We start from the raw sequence: 22693 nt of genomic DNA on the forward strand, positions 1-22693 counted from the left end.
GTGGGGAGGGGCGGGATGCGGAGCCGGGGCACGGCTGAGTGGGCGGGGCTGGATAGGACGGCGGGCTGCGGAGCCGGTGTGCGTCAGTGTCACTCTCTTGTCCCGCGCGCCGTTCCGTAGCTGCGCTGGCTGCTCGCGTCCCTCTCTCCTTAAAGCGACAGGATCAAGATGGCGGCCACGCTGGGGGCCGAGCCATGTCTCTTATGTCGGCGGCCGGCGGCGCCTGCGAGGGCCTGGCGAGGCTGAGCCCGACCCAGAGGAGCCTTGGGCAGCGTCGAGACTCGGCCACGCCGCTCTCTGCCCCAGGACCGGGGATGCCGCGTTAACCTCCCGACGCAGCGCCGGGACCTCCCTGCCCGCTCGGTCTGTGCGGGGCCAGCCCCGAGCTGCCGCCCGCCTCCTGCCCCGCAGCCCGCGCCGGGGGCAGGCCTGGGAGTGCAGCGGGGTGATTCCTCCCCCGGCCCAGAACTGTGTCTGCTTGGGCCCCCGATGGCCCCATAAACCGCCCCCGCCCCGCGCGCTGCCCTGGACGGGCGGCTGCCGAGCTCCGGCGGGAGGCGCGTTTCCTGCGCGCTGTTCAGGGTTCGCGCCCCTGGGAAGGCGGGGGACGAGGAAGATGTTCTCGGCCCTGAAGAAACTCGTCGGCTCGGACCAGGCTCCCGTCCGCGACAAGAACATCCCTGCAGGGCTGCAGTCCATGAACCAGGCTCTGCAGAGGAGGTTTGCCAAGGGGGTCCAGTATAACAGTGAGTAGGAGGTTTGGGGGTGCGGAAGGTTTGGGGGTGCGGAAATACGAGGGCGGGGAATAATCTCTCGGGTTGGAAACGTCCGTGCCCTGAGAGCGGCATCATTCCTGCTGTTGTGTGCAGAGGAATGAAACTGTAACCACACAGTACTAGCCCTTTGTTTTGTGTGCTGTTCCTCTCACAAACTGTCCCCGAAACACTTTGTGGCATTAAATAGTTCCGCTAGATGTGGGAGATGGAGTGAAAGGAAAGGGAGAAAGACAGAAAACTCAAATCTTTAATGCTTGTTTCAAAAACTTTTCCTGTTTTAGGGGCTGGGTGGTGCTGAAGGCCTACACCCCCTCTGCTGACTTCATTGGCAGTTATAGGAGCACAACATTTCTCAAGATTAGTCCATTAAAATGCCAGGAAATTTTTTCCCCTCCATTCCCCTCCTCCCCCCCCCCAACCCCCATTTGGATGACCTTTGCTACATCCCAGGAAAATGGTATTTTCCAGTCAGGTGTTAATCGCTGTTTGTTATTAAATGAATATTGTGGAATTTTGCTATCGTAAAGGTTAGTGAAAGATGAAGAAGGCACCATATCTAGTTTTATTAGGTCCATTAGTCTCACATTGGGCATCAGTTTATGCAGGTACATTTTTTAGAATTCTTTTTCAATAGGCATTTAAATGAATGTTTTCTCGTAGGCAATTGCAGCATCTCTTATTTCTAATAAAACATTTCTTGAGACCCAGAGGGGCACTAGGTGAAATACATGCACAAGTAATAATTGTGACAGACAGGGTAGTGGTTCCAAAACACTTAAGCAATTTTTACTTAAGCAATTCAGCAGCTGCATTTTCTCTTTTTGAGACTCACCCAGGGGCCAAAAACCGTAAGTCGGCAGTGTCCTTCGCTGCTGTCGCCTTTTCCTTCCCCCTCCAAGGCTGTGGCACTGACCACCCATAGCAGTACCCTCTGCCCTGGTACTGCAACCCTAATTCCAGTGCAGAGGAGAGGTCCTGCAGGGGCATTGGAGATCGCTGCTCCACAGCTGACCCAAACCTGAGTGGTGCTGCAATGCCGTGCAGCAGGTCACAATGCCTGGAGAGCCGGGTCCAGCCCCCTGGGACAGGGACTGCTGCTGTGGGGGTGAGTGTGGAGCAGGCTCGGTCTCCAATGCCCAGAATAGGGAGATGGGCCCAGCCCTGTGGGACAGGAGCCACCACTGTGCAGGCTCCCTCTCCAGTCTCCTCCTCTCCAAATCAGGCCTGCAACCCACCTAAACCTTCCCGCAATCCAGTGGTGGGTTGAGACCCACTTTTGGGAAACACTGACATAAGGTGATAGTTATATCATCCATTCTGAAGATACTCACCGTGCTGGTGTGTGTCTATTAGCTCACCTGTATGGATCTGTGTAGGTAGTGAAGTCAGAGTGCAGATGGCTTGCGAGGAGATCAGCCGTGTGGAATAATGTCTGATTTGTAAATGTTGGACTTGAATAGTTTTCTATGCATGTGTGTGCAGCTGGGGAGATGTGAGGGGGATAGAAACCATAGTTGAGGGGAAGGGAGAGGCTAGCATTAGAAATGTAGAAAGGATGGTCAGCAGTGCTTCTGAGCTGGGATGTGTATGTGTTTCTTTGTTATACCAGAGGAAGCATTTGGTTCGCATCTGTTAGGCATACTAAGAATAATGTGTAATAAATTGGTTAGTCTCTAAGGTGCCACAAGTACTTCTTTTTTTGCGAATACAGACTAACACGGCTGCTACTCTGAAACCTATTAGAATGTGTAGCAATTGTGTGGAGCTATATCCATTTTTAAGATTAATACAGCTGGTCAAAAATGCAGACACTAAAGCCGCCAAGCATAGTCCCATTGATTCCTTAGCAAGTACATCCATTTTAACTTTGTTACATTGCTAAAAGCTTGTGGAAGGGTTTTGTTTGGTGACTTGACAGTACTTGTGTTCTGATTACTGTTTTTAATATTGATGATGGAACTGAATCTTTCTGTCGCTGCCTTGGGGGAAGCTTTCCAATTGCCATAGTAACTCTTCTCTCAGTGTTGCTCTTATATAATAATTACAGAAGATGCAGGCCAGCTTGTGAAAGGGTTTGGGAGGTGGTCCACTAAGACACACATGGTGTATTTATTTTTGAATGCCATGCGTATGTGGCCCTTACAGGTTGGACAGTCTTAGCATGAGGCTTTGTAACTAAGGCTACCTGTGACTTCCAGAGACCTCTGTAACATTCTGTGCTTCAGCCTCAGGGGCTACAGGCTCTGGAGCTGGCAGCCAGCGGGGTCCTGGAAGGGTTCCAGTGACGGGCAACAGCAGCCCCCCTTCAGGGTTCCAGCGACAGGTGACAGACTCCTGAGGGGACCCTCAGGGTTTCAGCGTTTGGCAACAGCCTCAGTGGGGTGGGGGTGGGGGGCAGCGGGATGCCTCAGGTGAGCGGCTGGGGGTGTCCTGTTTTCTCTTTGGCCAATATCCTCCCTCTGCAGCTTCCAGCTGCCATGGGCAGAGGGGGAACCCTACAGCTCCCAGCCACCATGGTGGCAGGGGAAACCATGGAGCTGTAGTAGCAAAAGTCAGACAGGTCAGGGCTTCCATGAATTTTTTTTTGTTGCCTATGACATGTCTGTGACTTTTACTAAAAATAACCGTGATACAATCTTAGCCAAAGTTATAACATGAATTGGATATAGGATAGTAAGGGATGTCAGGCAGAAAGGGTGTTCCAGTGGGGAAAACAAGGCTGTAGCTCTTACATTATTTCGCCAATGCTCCTTTGTAAGTTTAAAAAAAAAAAAAAAAAAAAAAGAAATTCAAGGGGAAAAATGAAAATGCTTTTCATAGCCATTGTAGACAAATAAATGTCATGTCTTTAACCCCCTTTTTTCCTACATTTGCACAAATCCAAATTTTTGGTTCGCTGTCGTGGCTGTTCCAAAAATGGTCACTTTTTTTTTTTGGTGATGATCCATTCAAAACATGAAACTGAACTCTGTTTCCTTACCACACATTTATTTAGCTCATACACTGACTTGTTGAAGGATTGCTCATAAGAGCTATAGCTAATGAACTGGCAGTCAGGAATTCCTACATTCTAAATCTGGCTCAGATACTGATTTGTGTGGTTTTGGTTGTGTCATTTCACCTCTTTGTTGGGGATCGGTCCTGCTTTGAGCAGAGGGTTGGACTAGATGACCTCCTGAGGTCCCTTCCAACCCTAATATTCTGTGATTCTTTGTGCCAGTTTCCGTAGCTGTGTAGTATATTTAAGAAAAGAAGTGGAAGAAAACCCTCAGGTGGATAGTTCTTTAACTATATTAAGTGCTGAGTTATGCTTATGAGTTCTGGACAGCTGGCATTGGTTATAGGAAAAAGTGCATTGAAGCACTTCGTTGAGGAAACCCCTTCTACTCCCTGCCCAATAATATAGACTTTTCAAACTAAGAGAAGAGGTTGGCGTCTTTGTAGGGTATGATTTCAGAATAGGGCAAGGCCTAATAGCCTAAGCAGCAGCCACTAATATTCAATGGAGAATCATATTTCAAAATATATTTTCATACTTGTACCACACGTGTATTTTCACATACTCCTCATCCACACTGTGCCTTGTGGGCATACCACCATACTTGGCTTTTTAGTATCGGAGAAGAAAATAAGCTATAAGCACTGCCATACTACAAACTGAAAGTTTACATAAGGTGGTGATAGGCCTTCAGCCACATTCGTTCATTTCTTCCTCTCCCAGCCTTTCTGGGATTATATGTCTGAGGATTCCCTTGAAACTACCCATTGATGGTAACTGATCAGAGCAAAAGATGTGAGGCAGTTTGAAAGATCTAGCTATCATATTCTCTTTCTTGCCTGGAGATGGGAGCCTGCTGGGCTACCTCCCTCAAACTGTTTGACAGGGCAGGCACGTCACAGAACAAAAGGAAGAAGTCTGTGTTCTCCTTTCAGATGGCTTTGGAAATAGATCAGTATAATACTGACAGACACATGCTGTGTAGGCTCTGCCTAAAAATCACCCACTAGTAGGAAATATTGAGGCCAGTGGTTTTGGGAAATCAAATATTCTACCAGTCTTCTGCTTTTCTCCCCGTGAAAGTAGAAAAATGGTCTCATGGATATATTGTATCCTTTTATGAAGTTTTGAAACCTGATTTTTTTTGTTATAGTTTATTATTTATATTATATATTATAGTTTATTTGTATTATTGTATTATAGTAGGTGAACACACCTCAGTTTGTTACTTTTTTTCCTCACATTTTTCTGTCCCCCACAAATTACTTCTGATGCTTGTTACAAACCTGTGGGTGTTGCTTTAATTTAAACCACTATTTACGATCAAATTAAAGCTGCAAGCCTACCTTTATCATAAGTGGTAATACCTATATGTACCTTATTGATGTTCCTCATTTCAAATTTAGGAGTATCCAAAGGGCTGTTGGCCAGGGACAATCAGGTAATCGTGAGTGTTGAGTTACTGGTGATGCTGTATGTCTTATTTAAAAAAAAAAAAAAAAAAAAAAAAAAGATACCCAGGACCTTATCGGAGTTACATACATACAGCAGTGGCAAGAGTGTTTGACACATGATAAATGAAGTACTAGATAGCCTGGGCATATTACATTTTAAAAACCTACCCTATAATAAGGAGGGTGTGATTGTAATTAAAAAAACAAAGGCAGTGTTAAATTCACCCTATTGTTATTCGAGTGGTTATTCTGAGTGTCTTGGCACAAGTTGCACAGCATAAGAATGACCATACTGGGTCAGGCTGGGGATCGGTCCTGCTTTGAGCAGGGGGTTGGACTAGATGACCTCCTGAGGTCCCTTCCAACCCTGATATTCTATGATTCTATAATTCAGTGGTCCATCTAGCTCAGTATCCTGTCTTCTGACAGGTTTCAGAGTAACAGCCGTGTTAGTCTGTATACGTAAAAAGAAAAGGAGTACTTGTGGCACCTTAGAGACTAACCAGTTTATTTGAGCATGAGCTTTCGTGAGCTACAGCTCACTTCATCGGATGCATAGCATATCGTGGAAACTTCTGACAGTAGTCAAGGCCAAGTACTTTAGAGGGAATGAATATAGCAGGGCAGTTTTTCAGTGATCCATCTCCTACTGTTACAAGCAGTAGGCACCACAAGAGAGATAATAATGGAGTGGTTGCCCTTAACCAGCAAATGCATGGTATTTTAAGGTAACATAAAAATGTCCTCCTCAACTTAGTGGGGGTTTCAAATGTAGGTTTTTGTGTGGTGTTTAAAATGTTTCAGAAGACCTGACTTCTAAGCCTTTGGAACTAAACTTTTTCTGTTTTAACACACCGCTGAAGAGTTAACCCAAACCCAACAGCACAGTTCAAGAGAAGCAAAAATTGAGACAAATTATAAGCAAAAGTTAAACTGGCCAGCGTAATTACCTTTTTCAAACTGAGATGTGTGAACAGCATAAATGGTGAAAGGTACATCTGAGTTCTAAGTCTTTCCCTTTTAATAACCTAAGCTGTAATTTAATATTGGGCATAGATTTTTAAAGGACTCTCGAGGGGAGGTAGTCTGATCCTTTGGGTAGGGCATAGCTCCGAGGCAGGAGACCTGGGCTCCTGTTCCAGCCCTATTGCTGAGCTGCTGCATGATTTAAGGAAAATTGCTTACCAAAAAAATTAGCCTTTCACCTTTCTGTGTGTATTTCTCTATCTGAAAATGGAGATAATAATGTTTACCTACCTCTTTAAGGATTCTGTCACATCTATAGGTGCAAAACACTATAAGTACTACATATTATTTTAACCTTATTTTTGGTCTTTTAAAGTTATGTATTTATATAAACATAGTCCCCAAAAAAGGCAACTATAATTTTTAACTAACATTTTTAATGGCTGCTTATATATTGTACATTATTTAAAATATTTAAGTGCATGATACAAACATCTTGAAACCAAGCAATAGCAGTCCTCCACTTGTATCTCTTTGGTTTAGATACAGTATGAACATTGGACGAAGGGCTGCCTTTTGTTATTAGGCTACTTTGGCAAAATGATGCAGAATTTAATGCTAATCACTTGTTCCAGTTTCAGGGGTGAGAAATTACATAAGAGCAGTCCATTTCCTAAGAAGGAAAAAATTCGTTGCCTCAAAGTGATGTGTGAAATCCTGGCTCCATTGAAGTCAATGGCAAAACTCCTATTGACTTCAGTGGCGCCAGGATTTCACCTAATGATTTCTGATTTAATCTGACAAGATAATCAAATTTAGAAAATTAGACCAATGTCTAAAAGAACTAGACCCTGATGCTGAATCATAGAAGATTGGTGTTGGAAGAGACCTCAGGAGGTCATCTAGTCCAACCCCGTGCTCAAAGTGGGACCAACCCCAACTAAATCATCCCAGCCAGTGATTTGTCAAGCCGGGCCGTAAAAACCTCTAAGGATGGAGATTCCACCACCTCCCTGGGTAACCCATTGCAGTGCTTCACCACCCTCCCAGTGAAAACAACGAGGAGTCCTTGGAAGTGGAACCCACCTCCATCCTTAGAGGTTTGTACAGCCCGGCTTGACAAAGCACTGGCTGGGATGATTTAGTTGGGGTTGGTCCCGCTTTGAGCACGGGGTTGGACTAGATGACCTCCCACAAAAGCTTATGACCAAATAAACTTTAGTCTCTAATGTGCCACAAGGACTCCTTGTTGTTTTTGCTGATACAGACTAACATGGCTACCACTCTGAAACCTGCCTCATACTGCAATAGTTTTTCCTACTATCCAATCTAGACCTCCCCCACTGCAACTTGTTCTGTCATCTGTCACCACTGAGAACAGCCTAGCTCCATCCTCTTTGGAACCCCCCTTCAGGTAGTTGAAGGCTGCTATCAAATCCCCCCTCTTTTCTTTTGCAGACTAAATAAGCCCAGTTCCCTCAGCCTCTCCTCATAAATCATGTGTTCCAGTCCCTTAATCATTTTTGTTGCCCTCCGCTGAACTCTCTCCAATTTGTCCACATACTTTCTGTAGTGGGGGCCCCAAAACTGGACACAATACTCCAGATGAGGCCTCACCAGTGCCTAGTAGAGGGGAATAATCACTTCCCTCGATCTGCTGGCAGTGCGCCTAGAAATGCAGCCCAATATGCCATTACCTTTCTTGGCAACAAGGGCATGCTGTTGACTCATATCCAGCTTCTCATCCACTGTAATCCCCAGGTCCTTTTCTGCAGAACTGCTGCTTTGCCAGTTGGTCCCCAGCCTGTAGCAGTGAATGGGATTCTTCTGTCCTAAGTGCAGGACTCTGCACTTGTCCTTGTTGAACCTCATCAGATTTCTTTTGGCCCAATCCTCCCAATTTGTCTAGGTCACTCTGGACCCTATCCCTACCCTCCAGTGTATCTACCTCTCCCCCCAGCTTAGTGTCGTCTGCAAACTTGCTGAGGGTGCAATTCATTCTATCATTCAGATCATTAATGAACATGTTGAACAAAACCAGCCCCAGGACCAACCTGTGGGACACTCCGCTTGATACCAGCTGCCAACTACACATCGAGCCGTTGATCACTACCCATTGAGCCGGACGATTTAGCCAGCTTTCTATCTACCTTCTTGTTCATTCATCCAATCCATACTTTTTTAACTTGCTGGCAAGAATACTGTGGGTGATTGTATCAAAAGCTTTGCTAAAGTCAAGGTATGTCACGTCCACTGCTTTCCCCATATCCACAGAGCCAGTTATCTCATTATAGAAGGCAGTCGGGTTGGTCAGGCATGACTTGCCCTTGGTGAATCCATGTTGACTGTTCCTGATCACCTTCCTCTCCTCAAGTGCTTCTTAATGGATTCCTTGAGGAGCTGCTCCATGATTTTTGGGGGACTGAGGTGAGGCTGACTGGTCTGTAGTTCCCGGATTCTCCTTCTTCCCTTTTTTAAAGATGGGCACTATATTTTCCTTTTTCCAGTTGTCTGGGACCACCTCCGATCGCCATTAGTTTTCAAAGATAATGGCTAATGGCTCTGCAATCACATCAGCCAACTCCCTCAGCACCCTTGGATGCATTGCATCTGGCCCCATGGATTTGTGCATGTCCAGCTTTCTAAATAGTCCTTAACCTGTTCTTTCACCACTGTGGGTTGTTCACCTCCTCCCCATACTGTGCTGCCCAGTGCAGCCGTCTGGGAGCTGACCTTGTCTGTGAAGACAGAGGCAAAAAAAGCGTTGAGTACTTCAGCTTTTTTCCACATCATCTGTCACTAGGTTGCCTCACCCATTCAGTAAGGGTCCCACGCTTTCCCTGAGCACCTTCTTGTTGCTAACATATCTGTAGAAACCCTTCTTGTTACCCTTCACATCCCTTGCTAGCTGCAACTCCGATTGTGCTTTGGCCTTCCTGATTACACCCCTGCATGCTTGAGCAATATTTTTATGCTCATCCCTAGTCATCTGTCCAAGCTTCCACTTCTTGTAAGCTTCCTTTTTGTGTTTAAGCTCACTGAAGATTTCTCTGGTAAGCCAAGCTGGTCGCCTGCCATATTTGCTATACTTTCTGTACATTCTGAAGGTGAGAGCAGGCTTCTAGAAATAACACAGGTTTCAGAGTAACAGCCGTGTTAGTCTGTATTCGCAAAAAGAAAAGGAGTACTTGTGGCACCTTAGAGACTAACCAATTTATTTGAGCATGAGCTTTCGTGAGCTACAGCTCACTTCATCGGATGCATAATTCATTGCTTATCTTTGAGTTGTTAAGGTCATGTGCTCGATGAAGCTGTGGTGAATCCCATTTATATTGTTAGCTTTTCAGTGTGATGTTTTGGTCACTTCTTATCCTTAGAATACGTGGGTTTTTTCTTCACACACAATTAGGTTCCTTGATTGAGTGGCTTTTTCATTTTGTGTGTGTAGTCTCTCAGTCTTTACTAGAGCAGACTGGTGGCCTATGCTGTTGGTTTCCAGTCATTACAAATGCATTTGATTATATTAGCATTTTCTGACTTTGCCTCAGGCACATATACCTTCCACAGTGAGTCCAGACTGTCTCAACTTTTCTGTATTACTTTGCTGAGAATCACTGCTGTGTTCTGCTTCTGGTAAGAGTAGAATAGAAGATGTGGTCCTTGCTGCAAGGCACTTGCACTCTAAGGCTCTGGCAAGTTTCTGCACAGTAAAGTGGCTTTCTGCACTGTAACTCCTGAGGTGAACACACTGCCAAGCCACTTAGTGCACGGTTGTAGCGCTGTAAAAAACCATCCCAACGAGAGGCATAGAGCTTTCTGCGCCAGGGCTACAGCGCTGTGTTGCCAATGTAGTGGTGATTACAGCGCTATGATTGGCCTCTGGGAGGTGTCCCACAATGCCTTTTCTCATCTCTCTAGTCATTGGTTTGAACTCTGCTGCCCTGCCCTCAGGTGACCAACTGTCATCCCCACCCCGTAAATTCCTTTGGAAATTTGAAAGTCCCCTTCCTGTTTGCTCGGTGATGCATGCAGTGGTTTTAGCGTATCTTTTCAGGTGGCCATGCCTGCTCCATGCACCAGGCGATCCCCTGCTTGGAGCAGTGCTGAGCTGCTGGACCTTATCAGCATTTGGGGAGAGGAATCATAGAATCATAGAATATCAGGGTTGGAAGGGACCCCAGAAGGTCATCTAGTCCAACCCCCTGCTCAAAGCAGGACCAAGTCCCAGTTAAATCATCCCAGCCAGGGCTTTGTCAAGCCTGACCTTAAAAACCTCTAAGGAAGGAGATTCTACCACCTCCCTAGGTAACGCATTCCAGTGTTTCACCACCCTCTTAGTGAAAAAGTTTTTCCTAATATCCAATCTAAACCTCCCCCATTGCAACTTGAGACCATTACTCCTCGTTCTGTCATCTGCTACCATTGAGAACAGTCTAGAGCCATCCTCTTTGGAACCCCCTTTCAGGTAGTTGAAAGCAGCTATCAAATCCCCCCTCATTCTTCTCTTCTGCAGACTAAACAATCCCAGCTCCCTCAGCCTCTCCTCATAAGTCATGTGCTCTAGACCCCTAATCATTTTTGTTGCCCTTCGCTGGACTCTTTCCAATTTATCCACATCCTTCTTGTAGTGTGGGGCCCAAAACTGGACACAGTACTCCAGATGAGGCCTCACCAGTGTCGAATAGAGGGGAACGATCACGTCCCTCGATCTGCTCGCTATGCCCCTACTTATACATCCCAAAATGCCATTGGCCTTCTTGGCAACAAGGGCACACTGCTGACTCATATCCAGCTTCTCGTCTACTGTCACCCCTAGGTCCTTTTCCGCAGAACTGCTGCCTAGCCATTCGGTCCCTAGTCTGTAGCGGTGCATTGGATTCTTCCATCCTAAGTGCAGGACCCTGCACTTATCCTTATTGAACCTCATTAGATTTCTTTTGGCCCAATCCTCCAATTTGTCTAGGTCCTTCTGTATCCTATCCCTCCCCTCCAGCGTATCTACCACTCCTCCCAGTTTAGTATCATCCGCAAATTTGCTGAGAGTGCAATCCACACCATCCTCCAGATCATTTATGAAGATATTGAACAAAACGGGCCCCAGGACCGACCAGGCATAGCTGTCGGAGATTGGCGAAGCGCAAACAGGAGAGGAGGCCCCCGGGAAGTGGATCTGAGTTTGGGAATCACTGAAGTGAGTTGTTGGGGGCAGGAGGGCAGAAGGGTTGGAGAAAGCAGGCTTGTCTCCCACCGCATGCCTAGTCTGAGCGTCAGAACAGGTTGTTGATTGACTCCCTGACTTCACGGAAATCTCCCTTAGAGACCTCCAGGAAAGTCTGATGGAGATACTGGGCAATCCGCTGCTGCAGTTTCTTCGGCAGAGCTGCTTTGTTTTTGCCCCATGAATGGTAACATTCCCGTGCCACTGTGCTGTCAAGGGGGGACAGCATTGCTGCACAGAGATGATCTGCATAGGGGCCAGGGCAGAAGCAGCAGGCTTGGAGAAGACCCTCCCTTGATTCCTTGCTGACCCTCAGCAGTGAGATATCTTCCATAATGATCACGTCCTGTGGAAAGTGCGGGGACAGGAATGATTATCAGCACCCCCCCCCCCCCCCCCGTGCTGGCTTTCCCCAAGAGCCGTGTGCCCAGTGTACAGCAGGGTCCGGGAAGAGGGATTTACCCTCCTCTGTGGCTGCTTACCTTTTTGGGGTCTCGTGACTCATGTGTGCTTGCTTGGGGTCAGCCAGTTAGTGACAGGTGTGTGAGTACCGGCTGTGTTTTAAAGCACTGAATCAGTGTTGTCTGTGTTGCAAACAATACTGCTTCTGTAAAATGTTGCGTTTAAACTTCAGAGATGACCTTGGGAGCCCAGCCTCCCTCTTTGTTATCGGCGGCGGAACGGCTGTGCAGAATTAGAAAGCAACCAAGAAGAACTAAGGAGGACTTGCTGTGTGATGTTATGATGCACTCGCCGCCGAGAAACAGGCATTGAAGGAGTGGCAGGACAGCAAGAAGAGGGACCGGAAAGAGAACACAGCACACCAGAATGAAACCACAGAGTGCCAAGGTTATGGACTGCCAAGAGGACACGTTCCAGGTGACACTAGCTCTTCAAAACAAGCAGCTCCGCGCCCTCCCTCCCCTGTAGCTGCTGTCACAAAGCTCTTTCCCATGCGCCCCCCAGACACTGCCAACACTCTTATCAACCTCCTGGCTCCAGTCTCTATCTGCAGCATTCCACTCTTGTTCCCTCACAGTCCAGCCCTGCAGACTCCCACTACCCACTGCACTGAACAACCTTCCCTCTGCAGTTTGGCCCTGCTGAAGTACAGTACCTGCTGCATTGTACTCAAAAGAAGAAGGTTGGATATGATCCCTGGACATACAAAATCTTTAGCCATCCCGGGACCCCTCCTCCAACTCCTGGGACCTTCCCTTCTCCCATCCCCTCACTGCTGATGGTTTTTTTTTTTTGGTTTGACTCTCTCCTCCGGTTGTTGTTTTTTAATAAAAGAATCGTGTTGGTTTGAAAGTGATCTTTATTCTATTAATTGAAAGCGAAAAGAGCCCTGCAAAGCAACATACAGTTATGTTAAACTCCCATATAGCGTCGTCTGCACCAATCACCTGCTAGCATTACAAGCACTGCACTCACAGAATCATAGAATATCAGGGTTGGAAGGGACCTCAGGAGGTCATCTAGTCCAACCCTCTGCTCAAAGCTGGACCGATCCCCGACTAAATCATCCCAGCCAGGGCTTTGTCAAGCCTGACCTTAAAAACGTCTAAGGAAGGAGATTCCACCACCTCCCTAGGTAAAGCATTCCAGTGTTTCACCACCCTCCTAGTGAAAAAGTTTTTCCTAATATCCAACCTAAATCTCCCCCACTGCAACTTGAGACCATTACTCCTTGTTCTGTCATCTGCTACCACTGAGAACAGTCTAGAGCCATCCTGTTTGGAACCCCCTTTCAGGTAGTTGAAAGCAGCTATCAAATCCCCCCTCATTCTTCTCTTCCATAGACTAAATATTCCCAGTTCCCTCAGCCTCTCCTCATAAGTCATGTGTTCCAGTCCCCTAATCATTTTTGTTGCCCTCCGCTGGACTCTTTCCAATTTTTCCACATCCTTCTTGTAGTGTGGGGCCCAAAACTGGACACAGTACTCCAGATGAGGCCTCACCAACGTCGAATAGAGGGGAACGATCACGTCCCTCCATCTGCTGGCAATGTCCCTACTTATACATCCCAAAATGCCATTGGCCTTCTTGGCAACAAGGGCACACTGTTGACTCATATCCAGCTTCTTGTCCACTGTAACCCCTAGGTCCTTTCTGCAGAACTGCTGCCGAGCCATTCGGTCCTTATTCTATAGTGGTGCATTGAATTCTTCTGTCCTAAGTGCAGGACTCTGCACTTGTCCTTGTTGAACCTCATCAGATTTCTTTTGGCCCAATCCTCCAATTTGTCTAGGTCCCTCTGTATCCTATCCCTACACTCCAGCGTATCTACCACTCCTCCCAGTTTAGTGTCATCTGCAACCTTGCTGAGGGTGCAATCCACACCATCCTCCAGATCATTTATGAAGATATTGAACAAAACCGGCCCCAGGACCGACCCTTGGGGCACTCCACTTGATACCGGCTGCCAACTAGACATGGAGGCATTGATCACTACCCCTTGAGCCCGACAATCTAGCCAACTTTCTATCCACCTTATAGTCCATTCATCCAGCCCATACTTCTTGAACTTGCTGGCAAGAATACTGTGGGAGATCGTGTCAAATGCTTTGCTAAAGTCAAGGAATAACACGTCCACTGTTTTCCCTTCATCCACAGAGCCAGTTATCTCGTCATAGAAGGCAATTAGTCAGGCATGCCTTGCCCTTGGTGAATCCATGCTGACTGTTCCTGATCACTTTCCTCTCCTCTAAGTTCTTCAGAATTGATTCCTTGAGGACCTGCTCCTTGATTTTTCCAGGGACTGAGTTCAGGCTGACTGGCCTGTAGTTCCCAGGATCCTCCTTCTTCCCTTTTTTAAAGATGGGCCCTACATTAGCCTTTTTCCAGTCATCTGGGACCTCCCCCGATCGCCATGAGTTTTCAAAGATAATGGCCAATGGGCCTGCAATCACATCCGCCAACTCCTTTAGCACTCTCGCATGCAACGCATCCGGCCCCATGGACTTGTGCTCGTCCAGCTTTTCTAAATAGTCCCGAACCACTTCTTTCTCCACAGAGGGCTGGTCACCTTTTCCCCATACTGTGCTGCCCAGTGCAGTAGTCTGGGAGCTGACCTTGTTTGTGAAGACAGAGGCAAAAAAAGCATTGAGTACATTAGCTTTTTCCACATCCTCTGTCACTAGGTTGCCTCCCTCATTCAGTAAGGGGCCCACACTTTCCTTGACTTTCTTCTTCTTGCTAACATACCTGAAGAAACCCTTCTTGTTACTCTTAACATCTCTTGCTAGCTGCAACTCCAGGTGTGATTTGGCCTTCCTGATTTCACTCCTGCAACCCGAGCAATATTTTTATACTGTTCCCTGGTCATTTGTCCAATCTTCCACTTCTTGTAAGCTTCTTTTTTATATTTAAGAACAGCAAGGATTTCACTGTTAAGCCAAGCTGGTTGCCTGCCATATTTACTATTCATTCTACACATCGGGATGGTTTGTCCCTGTAACCTCAATAAGGATTCTTGAAAATACAGCCAGCTCTCCTGGACTTCTTTCCCCCTCATGTTATTCTCCCAGGGGATCTTGCCCATCAGTTTCCTGAGGGAGTCAAAGTCTGCTTTTCTGAAGTCCAGGGTCCATATTCTGCTGCTCTACTTTCTTCCCTGTGTCAGGATCCTGAACTCGACCATTTCATGGTCACTGCCTCCCAGGTTCCCATCCACTTTTGCTTCCGCTACTAATTCTTCCCGGTTTGTGAGCAGCAGGTCAAGAAGAGCTCTGCCCCTAGTTGGTTCCTCCAGCACTTGCACCAGGAAATTGTCCCCTACATTTTCCAAAAACTTCCTGGATTGCCTGTGCACCGCTGTATTGCTCTCCCAGCAGATATCAGGGTGGTTGAAGTCTCCCATGAGAACCAGGGCCTGCGATCTAGTAACTTCTGCGAGTTGCCAGAAGAAAGCCTCATCCCCCTGGTCTGGTGGTCTGTAGTAGACTCCCACCACGACATCACCCTTGTTGCTCACACTTCTAAACTTAATCCAGAGACTCTCAGACACTCCTGAGCATAGCAACAAATATGAGTGGCTTTCAGCTTCAAATTACTTTCCACAGTATGCATCCGATGAAGTGAGCTGTAGCTCACGAAAGTTTATGCTCAAATAAATTGGTTAGTCTCTAAGGTGCCACAAGTACTCCTTTTCTTTTTGCGAATATAGACTAACATGGCTGTTACTCTGAAAGCTTCAAATTGCTGCCTCAAGGCATCCCTGATCGTTATGGCCCCGCGCTGAGCCCCTCTAATTGCCCTGGTCTCTGGCCGTTCAAACTTAGCCTCCAGGTGCTGAACCTCTGCTGTCCAGCCCTAAGTGAAGCTTTCACCCTTCCCGTCACAAATATTATGGAGCGTACAGTACATGGCTATAAGCATAGGAATATGACAATATTCCTATGCAGCACCAGGAAGTTTTTAAATGGCCAAAAGCACACTTAACAGTCATTCTGTAGTTGCTCAGACTGTTGTTAAACTGCTCCTTGCTGCTTTCAACTTGCTACGTGTATGGCTTCATAAGCCACAGCATTAAGCGGTTGGTGGGGTCTCCCAGGATAACAGCAGGCATTTTGATTTCCCCTGCGGTGATCTTCTGGTCCGGAAAGTAAGTCCTTGCTTGCAGCTTCCTGAACAGGTCAGTGTTCTGAAAGATGCCTGCATCCTGCACCTTTCTGGACTAGCCTGTGTTAATATCTGTAAAAGGCCACGGTGATCCACAAGTGCCTGGAGAATCATTGAGAAATACCCCTTGCGATTAATGTACTCGGTGACTTGGTAGTCTGGTGCTAGAATTGGAATGTGTGCCATCTGTTGTCCCTCTGCAGTTAGGGAATGCCAATGTCACGCACGTTACCCAGAGTCAAGGTCTTTCGGAGCAGGACGCGATCAATGGCCCTGCAGACTTTTGTCAACACAAGTCCAACAGTGAACTTTCCCACTCTGAATTGGTTAGAGGCCGATCGGTAGCAGTCTAGAGTAGCCAGCTTCCACAGTGCAATTGCCACACACTTCTTCAATGGTAGTTCTCGTTCTCCTGTCCTTGCGCCGCAGGACTGGGGCGAGCTCATCACACAGTCCCACGAATGTGGCTTTCCTCATCCGAAAGTTCTGCAGGCATTGCTCATCATCCCAGATGTGCATCAAGATGTGATCCCTCCACTCAGAGGTTGTTTCCCGAGCCCAAGAGCGGCATTCTACTGTGGTCAGCACCTCCGTGAATGCCACAGGCAATCTTGTGTTGCAGCTACTATGCGTGGGGAGATCAATGTCTCACTTCTCTTACCTTTGTAGTTTAATGAATAACTCCACGGCCACTCGTGACGTGTTGGTCGGAGCGAGCAGCATCCTGGTCAACAGTTCGGGATCCATTCCTGCAGCCCGAGGAGGCAGGGCGCGCAGTACAGAGACTGTTGAAAGGTGGTGACAAATGCGGACGGAGGCACAAGGATTTCTGGGATGCGAAGCAATGCATCATGGGTCATTGGGACAGGACCCAGGATGCCCTGTGACCTCCTTCGTTTTCCCACTAGTCTTAGCGGCAGAAGAGAAAGAGGTGCTCTGTGGGATAGCTGCCCAGAGTGCACCACTCTGAATACTGCTGCAAGTGTGAACACGCTATTGTGCAGGCAGCTGACTCTGTGAACACACAACGGTTTCTCTTCAGCACTCTGAGTGCCACTGTAACTGCCCGTGCTGTAACTTTGCCAGCGTAGATGTGCCCTAAATGAGAGACAAGACAGGTCTTCTCTACACAAATAAGATGCGCTGATTTAGTTTAAATTGGTGATTACAGGGATATAGTTAAACCAGTGCAAATCACTGTAGGCCATGCTTGTTTTTAGATTAAACTTGTTCCTAATCAACTTAAATGAAATTAAAATAGGGCATGCTTAAACCAAAGAGTGTCCACACAGCCATTTGCACCAGTGTAATTCTATCATTTTAAAGTCACACCTTTTAAATAAAACTCGTGCAACCTTCTCAAGGAGGCAGGCCCTCAGACAGAGCAGTTCATTTATCCAAGCTGACCGGCTAGTTTCAAAGTTGTGCAGATAGCTTTAGGAGATCATTATTTTCTTGAGGATAAGAAAACTATTTAAGGAAAATTTGAAAACGAGGGGAGGGCATGGGAGGAGGAGGAGGATGGTGCAAGCTCAAAGGTAAGTGTGGAAGAACTTTTTGAAACTTGAGCAGGTGTTAAGGTTACCCAGGGTGGTGAGGGGGGGAAGGCAGCAGGATGGGAACTAGGCAAAAATGGGGGCAGAGACAGAGTGAAATTGTGCAAGGCCCTAAGGGTAAGGATAAGTGGCTTCGTCTTGAAGTTGTTTCTTCCTGCTGAGCTAAATTAGGCAGCTGAGTAAGCAGGAATTTGAATGGCTGTTGCTCATACCTTGTAATGAAATACCATGTATGTGTAACATGAAAGATCTAATTACATCAGAATAACACTGTCAAATTAAGTTTTCCAAGCATTCCCAAGATTTGTTTTAATCAACTTTATTTTTGTACTTGCTCTTCTCCCCCCACTCCCAGTGAAAATTGTAATCCGAGGGGACAGGAACACAGGGAAAACCACACTCTGGCATCGACTCCAGGGGAAGAAGTTTGTTGAAGAATATATTCCTACTCAGGAGATCCAAGTCACCAGCATCCACTGGAACTATAAAAGTAAGAAGGGAGAGGGAATGGAGGGTGCCTGGGGAAGGAATAGTCTTTGCTTTGGAGGCAGGAATTCCTCTGTAGCCTCAGCTGTCTCTTGTGGTTTTGTCCAGTTTGGATTTAAAATGGGTCCCCATCACTCTTACTTGATTATTCAAATAATCCTGTTTTTTAATCCTTTCACTCAGTAATTACATTACCAACCATTTAAACAGATGTCCTCAGTAGTTAAAAATCACAGGAAGAAATTTAACAAAACGTGAATATGAATTGAAATGTTCATTGTATTTTTTTGCTGTTTCAGTGAAAACAGATGATATTGAACTGTGTCCCTAGAGGGCTGGATACTGAAGTACAAGAGTACTGCGTTAGTGCATTTAGTACCAGCAGGTGAAAATGAGCAGTCTAGTCTCACTGTGCAGTTGGGAGTGTAAATCCATACTGGACAATGATGAAAAGTGAATTAGATTTTTTAAATGCTTGTAGTTCTAATAATCTTATGTAGAGATATTAATACAAGTAAGAAGTATTGAAAAACAGAATTACTACATCTTGTCAATGATACTCGAAGATACTTGCTTGAGTTGCAGAGATGGGGTAGAAGTCTTCTTCCTGCTATGGCAGCATAAAGGAACTGGAATTTTTACAGCGTGGGCAGAACGTTGCTGATGCAGAAAATACATAAAACAGCAGCAGATTATTTTAGGAGTCCCTTTCATAGCTCAATCATAGGAGGCAGAAGCGGGTAGGCTTAGGGGAAGAGATAACAGGGCCATGGTGCATGCCTGTAATGGTGTCAGCACCCACCCGCCTCCCATGTGTGCCCCCTTTTCTCTGGCCAATTGTGCCTGCAAACAGTCATTTCACGGGCCCCCTTTCTCTCGGTTAGGTGTGAGCCTGCTTTTGGTTTTACATCAGGGTGGTGCATGCCTCTCGCAAGCACCCCCTTGGCTGCTGGTTCTCTCCGCTAGCTGAGCCGCCCGTGCTGTCCCCCCTTCCAGGATATGTAGTCCAAGTTCTTTCTCGGCTCTGGTATGGGGCTGTAGCTCTAAGGCTTCTTCCCTGAGGCACTGCCTTTCTCAGTCACCCATCTGGGGCCCATCTCAGTACCCTCAGCTGGTGTCCTTTTCCAGCAGCTGTCCCTGGACTCAGTCTGCAACCAGACCAACAGTGCCCATCTCTGACGAGATCAAACAAGCTAGAGACAAAGGGTAATAAGAAAATATTCTACAAATACATTTGAAGCAAGAGGAAGACCAAGGACAGAATAGGGCCATTACTCAATGGGGTGCGGGAAGAAAAATAACAGAATGTGGAAATTGCAGAGGTGCTTAATGACTTGTTTCGGCTTTCACCAAAAAGGTTGGTGGTGATTGGACGTCTAACATAGTGAATGTCCGTGAAAATGAGGTAGGATTGGAGGCTAAAATAGGAAAAGAACAAAGTTAAAAATTACTTAGACAAGTTAGATGTCTTCAAGTCACCAGGGCATGATGAAATGCATCATAGAATACTTAAGGAGCTGACTGAGGAGATATCTGAGCCATTAGTGATTTATCTTTGAATAGTCATAGAAGACGGGAGAGATTCCAGACGACTGGAAAATGGCACCTATAAGAAGGGAAATAAGGACAACCTGGGGAATTACAGACCAGTGAGCTTAACTTCTGTACCTGGAAAGATAATGGAGCAAATAATTAAGCAATCAGTTTGCAAACATCTAGAAGATAAGGTGATAAGTAACAGTGAGCATGGATTTGTCAAGAACAAATCATGTCAAACCAACCTGATACCCTGTCAAGGAAAGCTAACAAGCCTTGTGGATGCGGGGGGAAGTGGTAGATGGGATATGTCTTTACTTTAGTAAAGTTTTTGATACTGTTACTGTCTTGAATGACCTTCTCATAAACTAGGGAAATGCAACCTAGATGGAGCTACTATAAGGTGAGTGCATAACTGGTTGTAAAACAGTTCCCAGGGAGTAGTTATCAGTGGTTCACAGTCATGCTGGAAGGGCATAATGAGTGGGGTCCCACAGGGATCAGTTCTGGGTCCGGTTCTGTTCAATATCTTCATCAGTGATTTAGATATTGGCATAGAGAGTACACTTATAAAGTTTGCGGACAATACCAAGTGGGAGGGGTTGCAAGTGCTTTGGCAGTTAGTTTTGAATTTTAATCCTATCTGGAGAAATGGCCTGAAGTAAACAGGATGAAATTCAATAAGGACAAATTGTGGTAAACCCAGGACAAACAGCTACAAAGCAGGGGGTAGTAATCAGTCCCAGAAGGTTAAAAGGCCCCTCCCTATCCACTGAGGAGAGGTAACCACAGGTTAATAAGGTTCAGCTGAAAAGGGATTGCTAGAGAACCAATTAGGTTCAGCTGACTCCAACTGCTTGAGACCTTTTAAAACCCTCCCCTGTTAGGAAAGGGGGGGGGGGGGGGGGTGAAAGAAGCAGGGAAGCTGCCAGTAGGCTAGGAGCAGCAAGACACCGAACCTTTCCAGGAAGGGAGGCTGCATTCCCTCCCCAGAAGGGAAAGGAAAACAGGCACAAGGGACTGACTGAGGAAAGGTATAGCCTGACCTTGTGCCACCCAGAAGGACTGCCTTGCCCAAACCTGTGTCTCCAAGGCTAAAAAGAACTGGGCCTGCTGAGGCGAACAAGGTACTTTGCCACAAAATGCAATCTATTTAGGAAGGAACAATCAGTTCACATACAAAATAGGAAATGACTGCCAAGGAAGGAGTACTACAGAAAGGGATCTGGGGGTCATAGTGGACCACAAACTAAATGAGTCAGTGTGACACTGTTGCAAAAGAAGTGAACGTCATTCTGGGATGTATTAGCAGGAGTGTTGTAAGAAAGACATCGAGAAGTAATTCTTCCACTCTACTCCACACTGATTAGGCCTCAGCTGGAGTAGCGTGTCCAGTTCTGGGTGCCACATTTCAGGAAAGATGTGGACAAATTGGAGAAAGTCGAGAAGAGCAACAAAAATGATTAAAGGTCTAGAAAACATGACCTATGAGAGAAGATTTGAAAAAGTTGCTGGAACCTGGGCAGTCTGCTGTTGGGGACTCAGAGGGCGGGGGGGCTCCTTGCCCTGGACAGCATGCCCTGAGGGGAGTCTTGTCTGTCGTCATAAAGAGAAGTTGCAGAGCATCGGACCTGTGACTCTGTCACACCCTATGCACCTTTACTTTAGGAGCACCTCTTTCTGTTTGTCTCGCATCAGCTGGTATAAGGCACTTACTCGGCTGCGCAACTTAGACCTGGTCTTGCAGCCTCTGCAGTGCATAAAGGCTCTTCTGGTACTTCCTTTTGTAAGGCAGAGACCTGTCACTCAGCTCTCTTCCCTCTCTCTGGTTTTTTGGACTGTCAGTCTTATTGTGGAGTACAAGAAAGACTTCGAAAATAGTTTGGAGTATGCTCCAGACCATTTTACGAGCAGAGCTGTAAGAGATCAAAATAAGAAACGGGGAAATTCTTTTTCCATGGTAGTGGGCAAACCTAAAGGCAATTAACATCCAAATGGTGGCTACATCTGTAGAAGCAATATTTTTTCATGTTCTAGGTAAACAGTGTGTGGTGGTTCCCGCCCCCCCCCGGCCCCCCAGCCTTTACCCTAAGCAAAAGGGATAATGCACATACTATTCATAAATACTGCAATGGAAACTGAGGTCTGATTTTAAAAACAAACAACCCCCCACCCCAACTTACAGCACCAATTACTTGCTTTGTGCATGCACTTGCACTAATTAGGCGATCAAATTACATGCCCAAAATATTTGAAAGCTGTGCTCCGTAAGTAGAGGGAAGCCAAGCAGTTTGTTTCCAAACATTGGATTGAATCTGTACTTGTTGGATCCCAGGTTCCATGTTTTCTAGTGTAGAGGCAGCCCATTTAGCAGGCTGGTTTTGCTGGGAATCCAATAACTGAAGGCAATTTTTGTGTAAGGCCAAAGTTAATGTAAAGCTCTGTTATAACAGAACTTGGTGTTTGGAAATGACAGCCATATGTATTGCAAGGTGAAGGGCTTTTCTCAAGGTGAAATATGCGGTGGGGAGAGGGGAGTCTGACGGACACTTGAGAGATTACAGAGCTGACATTTTGTCTCTTGCTGTCAGTTTGTTTCACTTTAAAGAAAATAACTGTTTTGTACTTTTAGAGAATTAATGGGAAAGAATTTCACTTGCTGATCTTATTAAAAATTACTCAGTGCTGTAAAAAAAAAAAAACAAAAAACAAAAAAAAACCTCACAGCTTTTAACAAACATAATAAGAGATGTTTCCTGCTGTGAAAAACTTCCCACTGAAGATAGACAAGACGTGGGCATTTTGAGAAGTCAGCCCAGACGTAATTACTGTCTTGCTGGCTAACTTCTTCTGTCTACAATTTCTTTTGCCTGTGCCACACTCATGCTGTGTGAATAACGATCCTGAGGAAGACCGTGTCAGCCATTTCCCAAGACTAATTAAATTTCAAACAACTATTCTGAGATCCTTAAGTTGTTCTTTGTGATTATTCTGAAATCTTAGACTGCTGGCAAAGAATTAATTTTATTAGAGGGATGTGGATTTTTTCTTCTGAGAATGAACCAAACTGTTTCTCT

General features: G+C 46.2%; 1 protein-coding gene across 5 annotated transcripts in view; it reads left to right on the forward strand.

Moving 5' to 3' along the window:
- The first annotated feature begins 14 nt into the window (after nucleotides 1-14).
- RABL6 (RAB, member RAS oncogene family like 6) overlaps nucleotides 15-22693 on the forward strand; it is a 99960-nt gene continuing 77281 nt past the window's right edge. Inside the window, exons 1-2 of one of the 5 annotated variants that reach the window (XM_027829875.3) lie at nucleotides 15-746; nucleotides 17950-18084. In XM_027829875.3, the coding sequence (XP_027685676.2) occupies nucleotides 617-746; nucleotides 17950-18084 (265 nt within the window). In that variant the 5' untranslated portion in view covers nucleotides 15-616. Of the gene's footprint in view, nucleotides 747-17949; nucleotides 18085-22693 lie in introns of those variants that run through there. The other 4 variants (XM_043530130.1, XM_037879458.2, XM_043530129.1 and 1 more) reach the window with 4 other exon arrangements.

The sequence above is a fragment of the Chelonia mydas genome, chromosome 16 (genome assembly GCF_015237465.2).
Source record: "Chelonia mydas isolate rCheMyd1 chromosome 16, rCheMyd1.pri.v2, whole genome shotgun sequence".
In the NCBI taxonomy this organism is placed as follows: domain Eukaryota; kingdom Metazoa; phylum Chordata; order Testudines; family Cheloniidae; genus Chelonia; species Chelonia mydas.